The 12,730-nt window shown below is 59.0% G+C and overlaps 1 protein-coding gene across 1 annotated transcript; it reads left to right on the top strand.

The window, feature by feature from the left end:
• The first annotated feature begins 5,267 nt into the window (after positions 1–5,267).
• Positions 5,268–12,661, top strand: LOC100355677 (L-amino-acid oxidase). The gene is given in 8 exon segments (XM_070075738.1): positions 5,268–5,913; positions 6,251–6,288; positions 6,398–6,503; positions 7,191–7,263; positions 7,650–7,782; positions 8,188–8,774; positions 8,777–11,346; positions 12,099–12,661. Coding segments are annotated over 7 exon segments (1,596 nt in total). The 5' UTR covers positions 5,268–5,499; the 3' UTR covers positions 9,022–11,346; positions 12,099–12,661.
• Positions 12,662–12,730: the final 69 nt, after the last annotated feature.

The following is a 12,730-nucleotide window of genomic DNA, read 5'->3' as shown; positions in this document are numbered from 1 at the left end:
GCAGAGGTACAGAGAGGCAGAGGCAGAGAAAGGGGAGAGAGAGGTCTTCCCTCCACTGTTTCACTCCGCAAATGGTCGCAATGGCCAGAGCTGAGCCGATCTGCAGCCAGGAGCCTCTTCTAGGTCTGCAACACCGGGTGCAGGGGCCCAAACACTTGGACTGTCTTCTGCTGCCTTCCTGGGCCACAGCAGGGAGCTGGATCAAAAGTAGAGCAGCCAGCACCCATATGGGAGACCCAGATGAAGCTCCTGGCTCCTGCCTGGCCCAGCCTTGGCTGTTGTGGCCATCTGGGGAGTGAATCAACAGATGGAAGATCTCTCTCTCACTTTCAAATAAATAAATAAGTCTTTTTTTAATGGAAAGCAGATGCTGTTATTTGCAACAGCATAGATGGACTTGGAGGCCACTCTATTGAGTGAAATAAGCCAGACATAAGGATAGTGCACGATCCTGCTTGGGTTCTGTCTTTTCTAAATCTCAACTATACAGAGAGAGAATGGAACAGTGGTTACCAGGGCGGAGAGTGGAGAGAATGGGGAGATGCAGGTCGAAGGATATAAAACAGCAGACAGGCAGGAGGAACCAGTGTAGAGAACCAATGTACAAACAAGGGCTAAAGTTAATCAAATGGGACTGTACCAGGGATTTCTGTTAAGTAGCAGATTTTAGTTCCTTTTGTCACAACAAAGGCAGTGACAAAGTTATCTTAATCGGCTTCGCTACAGAAGCCATTTCATTATCTGCATGCATCTGTAACATCATGTTGTAAGCCACAAAGACACGATAAAACTTGTTTTGAAAGACCCATTGTGCCAGGACAAGCAGTGTGGCGCAGCGGGTTAAGCCACGGCCTGCAACATGGTGTTCCATATTGGCGCACCGGTTGGAGTCCTGGTACTGCACCTCCAATGCAGCTCCCTGCTAACATTCCTGGTAAGGCAGCTGAAGGCCCAGTACTTAGGCCCCTGCCGCCCACGTGGGGGGCCAGGATGGAGTCCCGGACTCCTGGCTTCAGCCTGGTCCAGGCCCTGCCCTGGCTGCTGTAGCCATCTGGGACTGAACCAGCAGCTGGAAGATCAATCTCTCTTTCTCTCTCCTCTCTCTCTTTTTCCATCTCTCTCTCCTCTCTCTGTCACTCTAACTTTCACATAAATATTGTACATCTTTAAAAAAAAAGCCACATTGTATTAAGTCTGTCTTAATGGTCCCCAAAAGTGGCACAAATAACTTTTGTCTTTAACAAGGCTCAGAGCCAAGAAGTGCCCGAGGCAGAGTGGAGACAGCACTGTGTCCAGGCATGCAGAGGGCCCCAGGGCAGAGAGGAGGACAGCCTGGAGCCCAGTGGGGCCCAGGAGCCAGCTGCCCCCCACCCCGCCGTGGCAGACCCCTACAGTGCTCCCCACCAGCCTACCGCTGCTCTCTCTGGAACCTGTCCAGGTGCAGCTCTTGGGAGCGAAGGCCAGGCAAGCCTGGGTGAGGCTGGGTGAGTCCACGCCAGGGCTGGGGTCCCACCCTCTGTAGGAAGCTGGGAGACAGCACAGGCGCTGGATCGCAGAGACAGCGAGGGAGGTGGAAACTGAGGCCTCGTCCCCACCTGGCCAGCCACTGGTCGGCACACTCTTGCACCATGCGCCTCTTGCGTCACTCCAGGATGCCTTCCTGGTTGTCAGGCAGAGTCATGAGCCCCAGCTGGCATTGACAGACACCTGAAAATCCCACCCTCTTCCCTTCTCCTCCCCAAGCTCCCCGGCAGGGCCCGTATATAAGGGGACAGAGAGGCTGGGAAGCCCAGCTGCAGGGAGGCCAAAGCCACGGGCTCGTGAGAGAAGAAGGTGACACACACATCCTTGCAGGGGTCTCTGACCTCCACCCACACTCCCAGAGGCTGACGACTGGCTGCAGCCCTGGCCTTGTGGGCACGGGTGCTGCGGGTCCTGGGCAGGCTCCCAGTTATGTGGCCCCTCACCTGCTGCCAAGGCGCGGCCCTGTGGGGTGGGCACAGCAGAACTGGCAAGGCCCTCTCACAGGCTGGCCACTCCAAAAGGAGGTACACTTGCCTCCCCGGGCCCCAGCGCAGGACGGGGACCCTCCCCTAACACAGCTTCCTGGGCTGCTGGTTTCAGTGAGAGGCCACCGTCTGAGCCCCTCCCTGTCCCCGCCTCTGCCTCCTGTGCCTTCTCCTTCTCACAGGGTGGGATGTTCTGGGATGTTTTGGAGGAGGGAGCCGAGTGTGTGTCTGGGGCAGGGGGCTGTGCTGTGTGCTCTGTGTTCTCCTGGGCCCCTGTTCTGTCTCCCTTCTCTTGCCCGATAGGCAACACCCCTCCACTGCTCCCTGGGGTTCTGTGCATGGTTACAGTGGAAGTGGGGTGCATGGCAGGGACAGAGGAGGTGCAGCCAGGGCTTCCGCCCTCATGCTGTCCCCCACGGCCTACACTGTCCCCACTGTGCCTTTGCCATGCACAGGTCAACAGAGTCGGCAGGTGGGGCGGGGGTATGGCTCAGGGACATGATCGAGAGCAGACTGGGCTCTAGGGTGACTCACGTACCCTAGGTCGGCTGACAAGAACAAAACAGAGCGGTGGCAAGGGCCTGGGGCAGGCACGGGCTCCAGAGTGCCATCAGGCAGGACACGGACTGGGCCTACCCCTGCCGGCCCAGCATTCTGCTCCTGCTAGCTCCTGGACTTGGCTGCCCTCCCGACCAGACCCCGTGCCTGGGCTGCCATGGGGTGCCCACCATGGGCCCAAACTTTGCCCCTCCCATCAGAGGGCTAGCAGAAGACTCTCCCAACCCAGGCCTCCCTTGGGGACCCCTCTCCTGGCTCTGGGTAGATGGAGGGACAGGAAGCTGTGCTGGCCAGGCCCCCAGCAGACCTCACCAGCCCCCGGGCACAAGCGGCTGGGAGAGTGGCCACCGGGCCCACAGGGGCAGCGCCCTGTGCTCAGGATGCACCTGGAGGCCATCCCCACCTTCTGAGGGGGTGCCCGCATCCCAGGCCTGGAGCTCCCTGGGCTCCTCTGGGCATCAGGTGCACACCTGTGAGCACACCTGTGCTGCTAATTCCACTCAGTGGCTGAGTCAGATGTCAGTTTTGTTTTCTCTTGTCCTGAGCGTTCTCCCAGAGGCCAGGTTTGGCGAGGTCTCAGGTCCGGCCCGCCCCTTCCACAGGAGTGGGGCTGTCAGCAGGTCCACGCTCCTGGCAGCCTTGGCTTCCTCACAAGCGGGAAAGAAGACCTGCCCCCAGGCTGCAGGTGAGGGTGAGCGCAGGATCCGAGCCGCCCACGTCCTGGGCCCTGGCAGCACCGAGGGGCCTCCTGGGAAGGGATAGGGATATTAAAAAAAAAAAAAAAAAAGTCTTTGTTGGGCTTTTCTTCTGTTGGAATTTGCGGATGTTTTATCAGAACTGCACATTCCAGGCCAGGGCTCCCGGGATCCCGAGTAAGGCACAGGCAGAGCACGAGCAGGCCTCCCAGGTGTCCCCACCGCCCGCCCAGCCCATGCTGTGCCCAGTCCTGCGGCTTCCCCCAGGGGACAGCTCCTACAGTGATTTCGGCTCCTGCCTCTCCTCTGTTGTCCTCTTCCCACCCCATCCCCCACCTTTTTTAACCTGGAAAATGCAATGTTAGTGTTAGCGCATGGGCACGTATTTATGCTTTAGAGTCTGACCTGAGTTTTGAGAGGTGTGGGGTGTGTGCCGTGCAGTGTAGACACTTTAACCAATGACACACATGTGTGGTCAGTCCAGGGTGAAGACAGAGAACGTGCCCAGCATTGCCTGGCATCCTGGACAAGAACCACCACCCTGCGGTCACTTTCGCCCCCATAAGCAGAGCCGGTCCAGCAGGCACCATTTGGTTTCCCCTGCCCAACGTGGGGCCTGGGGATCTCGGGGGACAGGCCGGGCACTCAGAGATCGGGAGGTGCTGAGCAAGCCCCTGGGGGCACAGCCCTTGGGGGTCGATGCTCTGTGAGACTCCGACGGACGCACACACCAAGTCCCGGGTTCCCCCGTGCAGAGTGAGGGGCTTGGTGCCCGGGGCGGGAGCTCGCAGCATGGAGTTTCCCCCTTCACCCGCTGCGGTTTCCGGCCAGGCCGAGGGCCAGCCCTGCCCCACAGTTGGGCATCAGAGTCTCTGCTGCAGGAAAGACGTGTGAGCCCGGGGTACACAGGAGGCGCCGGGCTGAGCCCCTGAAGCAGATGTCTCGCCGAGGCCAAGCTCGGGGTCTTGGGCAGGAGCAGGGGCCTGGGTCGGGGGGCGGCTGGTGGTGACTCCCCAAGGGGCTCTCCTAGCACGGGGTGGAGAGAGACGGGGTCCTGTGAGGACAGTGCTGTGGCAGCACAGGCATGGACCTCTGGCACGGGTTTGAAGCAAGGAGTCTGGGCGTAGGAGACCAAGGGGACAGGCAGTGACCTTGCAGCTACAAAGCTGGTGGGAGGAAACCTCCACCAAGGAGGGGCTGGGAGCCCTCGCCCAGGAGGCTCAGATGGGCTTCAGGACTCCGGCCAAGGACACTGGCTGGGCCAAAGCCACCCAAGGCAGATGGGGCAGCCAGGTGGGCAGCAGGCAGTTGGAGAGCAGCACAGTGGAGCGTGGCTTCCCCAGGGCCCAGGCCTCCCTGCCCAGGGCTGCCTCGCGGCCCACCCCGTGTCAAGGGTAATTGAAGGGGTGGCAGCGGGGAAGTTTCCAGGTGGGAGGGTCAGAACTCCTCCCCTGACCCTGTCCATCTCTCAGGCAGACCACAGCACCCCAGCAAGACCTGCAACCCGCTGCCCCCCTGGGGCCTGAGAACCATGCTGACCTTCTGTGAGTATCCAGAGGGAACCCCAGCCCTGGCTCCATCTTCCTCTCTCACCCCCACTGCCCTGCCCCTGGTCTGGGGTGACCCTGCCTCCCAAAGCAGTAACAAACAGGTGCATTTGAGAAGGAGCAAGTTGAAGATGTACGATGGACACTTTCCAGATCTACTCCTCACTCAGTTATTCATCAACCAAACCTGACCCCAGGTGTCCACCGAGGAGCCTGGGGCTGGCCAGGGTGGTGGGCAGACTCACCCTGACCCCAGAGTCAGGGACTGGTGGTCGGTTAGCTGGGTAGGAAAGAGAATGAGGGCTATGGGTTTGGCGTTGACTTTGCTTGGCAAACAGCAAGTGCTGTGAGGCACTTGGGGCCAACGCATGCTTCCTGGGCCTGAGTTCTGTGGGAGTCAGGGGCTGCACTGGGGCTGGTCCGAGCTGTACACATGTCTCGGAGGCTGTGTGCCTTAGTGGACAGCGTCCCTCCACGCTGCCATGCTTTAGGGTCTTCTCAGTCTGACAGACATTCTGTCAGTGTGGCAAGCAGCCCCCCACCGGTCCTCCTGGGCTGAGGGCCTGGCCTCCAGGCTAGCTGTTGGCAGGTGTGCAGCAGGGGCGTTAGTCCCCGAGGGAGCATCACTGGCCAGCGGCAGTCTGTGGAAAGCCCCTTGATGGAGGCACCCTCTGGTAGGGCAGGAAAGAAATGGGAGAGCTGGGACCCCGCATCACAGGCCTGGTGACAAAGCCACTCCTCTGTGTGGGGTTGACTGCTGTCTGCACTGTCACCTACCCAGGCTGGCTGGTCCTTGCCCTCCTGTCCGTGCTGAGTTTGGCTACCCAGGACTTCAAGCTTGTCAAGTGCTTTGAGGACCCCCAGTATGAAGAACTGGTGCAGCTGGCCCGAGACGGGCTGGGGAAGATGGCTGAGAGGAAGAGGATTGTCGTGATTGGGGCTGGCATAGCCGGGCTCACCGTGGCCAAGACCCTGCAGGAAGCTGGCCACCAGGTGCACGGCCGGGCTCAGGATTGTCCCTCTGAGCAGAGGGTGGGGAACTCGGCAGAGGACAGAGCTGGAGAGCAGGGTACAGACCCAGGGGGAGGGCTGGGAGAGCAGGTGGTGGGACCCAGTAGTGGGGCAGACGTGGGAACTGGGGTGTGGGGTGTGGGGATGTGGCTGGCGTGGGCGGGGCCAGGACAGGGCTGGGGCCATCCCAGAGGGCGGAGTGGGCTCACAGGGTGCAGCCCAGGGACTCGGGAAGGATGGGGTGGCCTACAGAGGATGCACCCCGTGAGCCCCCATCATCTCTGGGGCTGGAATGGCTGCACCTGATGGCCTGGAGGTCACAGGTCCCAGCACAGTGAGACAGCGCTAGCCAGTGTGGGGGACCATCATGGCATGGTGACACCACAGCAAGGATGCCTGGCCCCCTGCTGGCTGTGCCGCCACTTGCCAGGGCCCCTGGGACTCTGTGCGTGGAGGCTGGGTGGCCGGGTGAGTCCGTGGAGGCAGGAGCAGTGCCCCGGGAGCAGGGCAGGTGGGCGACTCCTCTTCCCGCAGGCTGGCCCTCGGGCTCGTCCGGAAGCTAGGGCTGCCCCTCCAGGCAGCGCCTGGGGCACGTGCAGGCCGACCCCGGGCCGCTGGGCTACCCGGTCAGAGCAGAAAAGGGCAAGACGGCTGAGCAGCTCTTCCTGCAGTCTCTGTGGAAGGTGAGCCCACGAGGGCCGCTGCCGCCGTGGGGCCACCTCTGGTGAGCCTCCGCAAGCGTCTCTCCCACCCCCTCGGGAGGGGGAGGGGAAGGATGGTGGGCCCCAGCCGCAGCCCCCTGCTCAGGAGGCGCCATGCCCAGCAGTCGCCGTGAGCACCTGACCCCACGCTCGGCCAGAGGTGCAGAAGGCAGGCCCAGGCCGAAGCCGAGACTGGGTGTGAGTGTGTGACCGAGCCTGGGCACACGGGGAAACCCTGCCGGCCCAGCCTGAAAGGCCCACCCACCCTTGGCTGTCTGGGTGAGGGTCACCCAGCATGACCAGTGCCTTTGTCCTCCGTGGGACACGAGTTCTCAGGGGAGGCCCTGCCCTGGTGTCCTGCCAAGGAGGTCAGATCCTGTCCAGCCTCACTGAACAGCTCAGGGGGCCCAGGCCCACCCACTGTGGCAACGCGGGCTTCCACCTTTGGGAGCCCGCGGGCCAGTGAGCCTGGGGCCCTCCCTCCGCATACCCCACGACAGGTACAAGACCAGAGTGTCTGGACTCACCAGTCAGTTTCAGGACACAATCCTGGACCCCAGGGTCCACACGGAGCAAGCCCTGAACACACACACACACACACACACACACACAGCCAGGGACTGGGCGGGGGGGTGGGGTGGGCTGCAGCAGACTCTCCGGTGTGCGCAGGTGGCGGAGGAGCTGAAGACCAGCAGCTGTGAGCACATTCTGAGGAAGTCTGGCTCCTTCACCACCAAGGTCAGTCGTCAGCCCGCAGGCCGCTGCCCTCTCCCACGACCATTGTCCCAGTTCCACGTGCTTCTCCCCTGCTGGAAGGCAGGCTCTGTGAGGACAGGAGGGCTAGAGAGGAGGAGAGAGGGACCCAGGGAGAACAGCTCAGGGCTCCCGGCATCCGGGGAGAGCTCACGGCATCATGGGGGGCGACACCGGTGAAGGCCTGCAGAGGCCTGGGACAGCTTCAGCAGCAGAGCTTACCAGTGGGGATGCGGCCACCCGCTGTGTGGCTGGGGTGGGGTCCCACAGAGCAGGCTGTACTGACACAGACTCGGGCTACCCACCCTGACTCCGTTCCTCACTGGCCCTGGCTGGGAGGCCTCCCTGGCCTCTCCCTGCACCCGGCTGCAGGAGTTCCTGTGCACCGTGGGGACCTGAGCCTCGGCACCATGCAGATGATCGAGGACCTGCTGGAACCAGACTCTGGCTACCACAAGGCCTTCATCGAAACCATGCAGGCTTCCATCTCCCTCCTCCAGGACCTCCGGTAGGGTGCACGGGCGTGGGGCGGCCAAGGACAGAGGTGGGGGCAGCCAGAGGGCCAGCCTCCGTGTCATTGGGGAGGTGGGGGGGTGCTGCTGGAACACAGGAGTCCATGGGTCTGGGCCAGGGCCTGCGCTGCTGCCTGCTGTCTAAACCCTGCTCTGAGGACCGTCCAGAGTCCAGGGAGGGTGGCCCCAGCTCCGATTTGGGGGCCCATGCTGGGGTGTGGCTGCTTTTCAGCCCAGGAGGATGGGTCAGGGGTGCTGAAACTCAGGCCCCAGCCACCAGACCCTTGCTTCCCAACCATGCAAACTGAAGCCACAAAGACGCACTCACCACCCTGAGCTGGAGACCCAGGGCAGACACTGCCAAGAGCCCAAAGTTAGCCTCCCCTCCCGCCTGTGTCCAGGTATCGTGAGATCGCTGGGGGCTTCGACCAGCTGCCCCAGGCCTTGCAAGACACCCTCCTGCCCGGGACAGTGCGGCTGTGCTCGCCCGCGCATGAGGTGGACACGTTGGGGGGGCGAGTGCACGTCACTCTCTGGACACCGGACCCACTGCAGCCGGGGGAGCGCCTGGCGGCCGACTTCCTGGTAGTGGCCACCACGGCCAAGGCCGCACGGCTGTTGTGTTTCCGGCCCCCACTGAGCCCGGCCAAGGAGCGCTCGCTGTGCCAGGCGCACTACAGCAGCGCCACCCAGCGCTTCTGGGAATGCATCACCAGCGGCATGTCCACCACCGACCGGCCCTCCCACTTCATCTACTGCCCCAGCCACGCCTTCTCACACACCTCAGACGTCCTGCTGGCCTCCTTCACCAGGGAGGAAGACTCAGCCTTCTTCACGGCCTTGGACAGCGAGCGCATCCTGGACGTGGTCTTGAACGACCTGGCCGCCGTCCACGCATGCCCTGAGAGGGAGCTGTGGGCCCTGTACCCCTACGGCACAGTCAAGCGCTGGAGCCGGGACCCATACTCCATGGGCGGCATCACCCTCTTCACCCCTACCGGTACGTGGACTACAGCCAGGAACTCAGCCAAGCTGAAGGGCCCGTCTACTTCGCGGGTGAGCACACATCCCGAGTCTCCAGGAGTTGGCCCACCTGCCAGGGGTCCCAAATGCCGGCCCTAGGGGACTCAGACCCAGCCCTGACTCGGGCTGTGGCCCAGATGCTCGTGTGGGTGAGGCTGCTGCTCCGGTTCCTCAAACTGGTGATCATTCCTTTAGGGGACGTTCAGCAGTGAATTTGCTACGTGCTTGAGAGGAAACCAGTTCTCAGAATGCCCAGGGCCTCGGTCTGCCCCCACCTGTCCCCGACCCGCTCTGTCTTCTGGTCCTGGCTGCCCTGAGAGAGGAAGAGGCCGACAGGGGTGGCCCCTGATGATGGCTTTCAAGCAGACAGAGTGTGGCTGGTGCATCGATTAAAACACAGCGACACTTTGAGATCAAGTTAGGAGTCTAGGAGCCAGCTGGTGACTGCCTTTCCACAGAGCAAGCCTGGAGAAGGCAGCAGAGTTGCAGCAGTGTGCGGGCGGCGCGGGGTTCAAAGGCAAAACCACATTCTGTTAGTGGCAGTTATCGTGCGGGCATGGTGAGCAAGCTGGAAGCAGTAAGCCAATCAGCAGTCAACACCTATTCCCGCCTGACGTCGTGGCCAGTGCCAGGTGTCCGGCATCTGACGTCCTCCGGTACCAAAGGTTTCCTTAATGTTCAGTCGACACAGCCTACACAGCTTTGCTTTACTTTGGCTTGAGGTTTTAAATTTTTAGAAACCCCACCTTGTCACACAGATGAGGATGTGGTTAGGCGCTCAGGAGGAGGCTGTGACCTGGCCTGAATGTTGTCACGACTAACAGATGGTTGTCTTGTGTCCCCAAGTCCCCTGAGGCCGGGCTCAAGGTGGACTCCGCATGCAGTGGGCTGCAGTGCCCTAGAGGACTCACGAGTATTGCAGCAGGCAGCAGGCAGACCCGCAGGGTGTGGGGGAGACGTCCCTGTGTCCCTCAGGCTTGCCTGCCACACACAGCCCTGAGAAGTGGCCCAGGGATGCAGCACACAGGACCTGCTCATAAGGAGTGCAAGGGGCTGACTCCCTCAGCCCCCGCCCCCCAACACCGTGGTCCTCTGTCTCCTTCCTTACCCACATCCCAGCCTCACAGCCCCTACCTGGTCGCACTGCACACAATGAGGTCACTGGATTAGAACTACTCAGGAGCAGCTCTGAAGCCTGGTGACGGAGACCCAGCCCTGCCCTGGTGAACATCCCCAAATGCCCCCAACTGCCAGGCCAGGGCCAACAAAGCCAGGAGCCAGGACTCCACCTGGATCTCCCACGCGGGTGGCGAGAATCCAAGTACTTGAGCCATCACTCATTGCCCTCCAGTCCCATTAGCAGGAATCTGAGTTGGAAGTGAAATAGCTGGGACTCAAACCCAGCCATTAAAAATATGGGATGTTGGCTTCCCAAGCGTTAGCTTAATCTGCTACACCACAAGGCCATCCCCTAGGCAGCAGATCATTTGGGGGAAAAAATATTATAATTATAGAATCACTGAAGGTTTCAAAGAGAGTACAGGGGGCCCACGCTGTAGTGCAGTAGGCTAATCCTCCGCCTGCGGTGCTGGCATCCCATATGGGCACCGGTTCTAGTCCCGGCTTCTCTTCCGATCCAGCTCTCTGCTATGGCCTGGGAAGGCAGTAGAAGATGGCCCAAGTCCTTGGGACCCTGCACCCACATGGGAGACCGGGAAGAAGCTCCTGGCTCCTGGCCCCTGGCTTCAAATCAGTGCAGCTCCGACTGTTGCAACCATTTAGGGAGTGAACCAGCAGATGGAAGACCTTTCTCTCTGTCTTTCCCTCTCACTGTCTGTAATTCTATCTCTCAAATAAATAAAATCCTTAAAAAAATAAGAAGAATACAGAAAGTTCCCAGTGTAGCCTTCACTTCCAATAATCACTATATATATATATATATATCCAATAATGACATTTTACGTAATTAATATGTAATAAAACCGGAGATATGACATTGGTGTGCTGTGTGTGTACAGCTCTGTCTCGTGTTGTCACATGTACCTTCTTGGAACCACCATCACAATCAGAACACAGAACTACCCCCTCCATTCACAGGCTGCCTTGGATCCCTAGCCCCACATTCCTAACCCCTCTGTCCCTGTAATGTCATCTCCAGGGGACGGGTGGGTCCTGCCATCTCTATCTTGGGAAACTAGCTTCCTCACACATTGAGTGCGTCCCAGGTCTACCCAAGTTGCACGCATCAGCAGTTGATTTGTTGTCTTTGCTAGGCAGTACTCTATAGTGAGCCGAGTCTGTGTTTGTCCTTTCACCTGCTGAGGGACCTGGGATGCGTCCAGTCACCGTGCAATGAGCACTGAGGGACCTGGGATGCGTCCAGTCACCGTGCAATGAGCACTGAGGGACCTGGGATGCTTCCAGTCACCGTGCAATGAGCACTGAGGGACCTGGGATGCTTCCAGGTGTTCGCTTTGTCTCTGCCGAGTGTCAGCAGTTCTCTGTATACCTACGTGTGAGCCTGTGCCACAAATGAGGTTTGCAAGTTTCTTTTTCCTGTCTGGAGCTCGTCTGCTCCTCTTACCAAAGTTCCTTGGGGTGCCAGCGTTCACTGTGGCTGCCTTTCCTGTAGCGGGTTTCTTTCACGCACTTCGCTCTTGGTGTCCTGTGTGAGAACTCTTCTCTAAGCCGACTGCTCTGAAGATTTTCTGCTCTGTGTTTTTTTCGGAAAGTCTGGAAGTTCAACAGTTAAGAATGTTACATCACTATAGTTTTAATGATCTGTGATCATTAAAATTCACTGTATATGGGTGAAATGGTCATTTTTACATTTAATTATTGTTTATAGCCACTGTCTATATTCTCACCAAACTAGGGTCTTTTTGCTTTTTATTTGTCTTATTTGGCGAAGTGTTAACCCTTTTTACTGTAATGTAATTTTAAAATGTTATCTCAAAAGCTTAAAAAAAAAAGGGAGAGGAAAAGGGCGGGAGGAAGAGGGGGGAAGGCGGAAGGAAGGGAATATCATTATGTTCTTTGAATTGTATCTACAAACCACACTGAATCTGTCAAAACTAATTAAAAATTAAAATAAATGTAACATAAATTAAAAAGTCTGGTAGTTACATTTAAAACTAAGATTCATTTGAGCCAATGTGAGTTTACAAGTGAACAAGTGAAGTATATTATTTTGCTACTAATACAGTGTATATACTTTGGTAGAAAATTCACCATATGCATAAAATTTCAACAAAGAAAATTAAAAATTTTCATAATCCTTCCGCTGCAGGCCATCACATCACACATAGACATCTGCGTGCCTCTGTGCTTACATATGCGGGATTCCTGTCGAGCAATTTGAAGAGGTTTCAGACTGAAACGGAGAAGTCTGGCAGGATTCCTTTTTCTTTCTTCTTCGTCATCGGGCCAGTTTGAGAGAGAGAACACCAAAGACTTGGGGAAGACGATTTCTTTCAGCCCGCGAGGAGCAGCCGGGATCGGAACCCCGCTCTCCCGCCGAGGAGCCACCCCGCTCTGGCGCTGGGCGGCCGCCGTGAGGACACGCGGCGCAAAGTCGGGCAAGTTCGACTGCGGTGAAGAGCGGCCGGAGCCCCGGCAGGGGCCCTGCCGGTCCCACTCCTGTCCGGGGACAGTCACCGCGTCCTTCCCGCGCGCCCACGGCCCTGTCAGCCCCCGAGCGGGCGCCGAGTCCACGCCCGGCTACGGGACCAGGCGCCTCCGGCAGCCACGGCCAGGTTTTGCGGGGCCTGTGAGGTTCCTTTAGGTTCACGCACGGTAGGAATCTCTGCTGATGGCTGCCCTGCCCCGAGAGAACGTCCTAGGCTCTCTGCCACTGTGTCTTGTTTTTTAATAATAATAAATGAAAAAAAATTAAGCTTCCCTGACCGGGAATCGAACCCG

Source organism: Oryctolagus cuniculus, chromosome 6, assembly GCF_964237555.1.
Source record: "Oryctolagus cuniculus chromosome 6, mOryCun1.1, whole genome shotgun sequence".
NCBI classification, from domain to species: Eukaryota; Metazoa; Chordata; class Mammalia; order Lagomorpha; family Leporidae; genus Oryctolagus; species Oryctolagus cuniculus.
The sequence above is the reverse complement of the archived record's forward strand: the minus strand, read 5'-3'. Positions and strand labels throughout refer to the sequence as shown.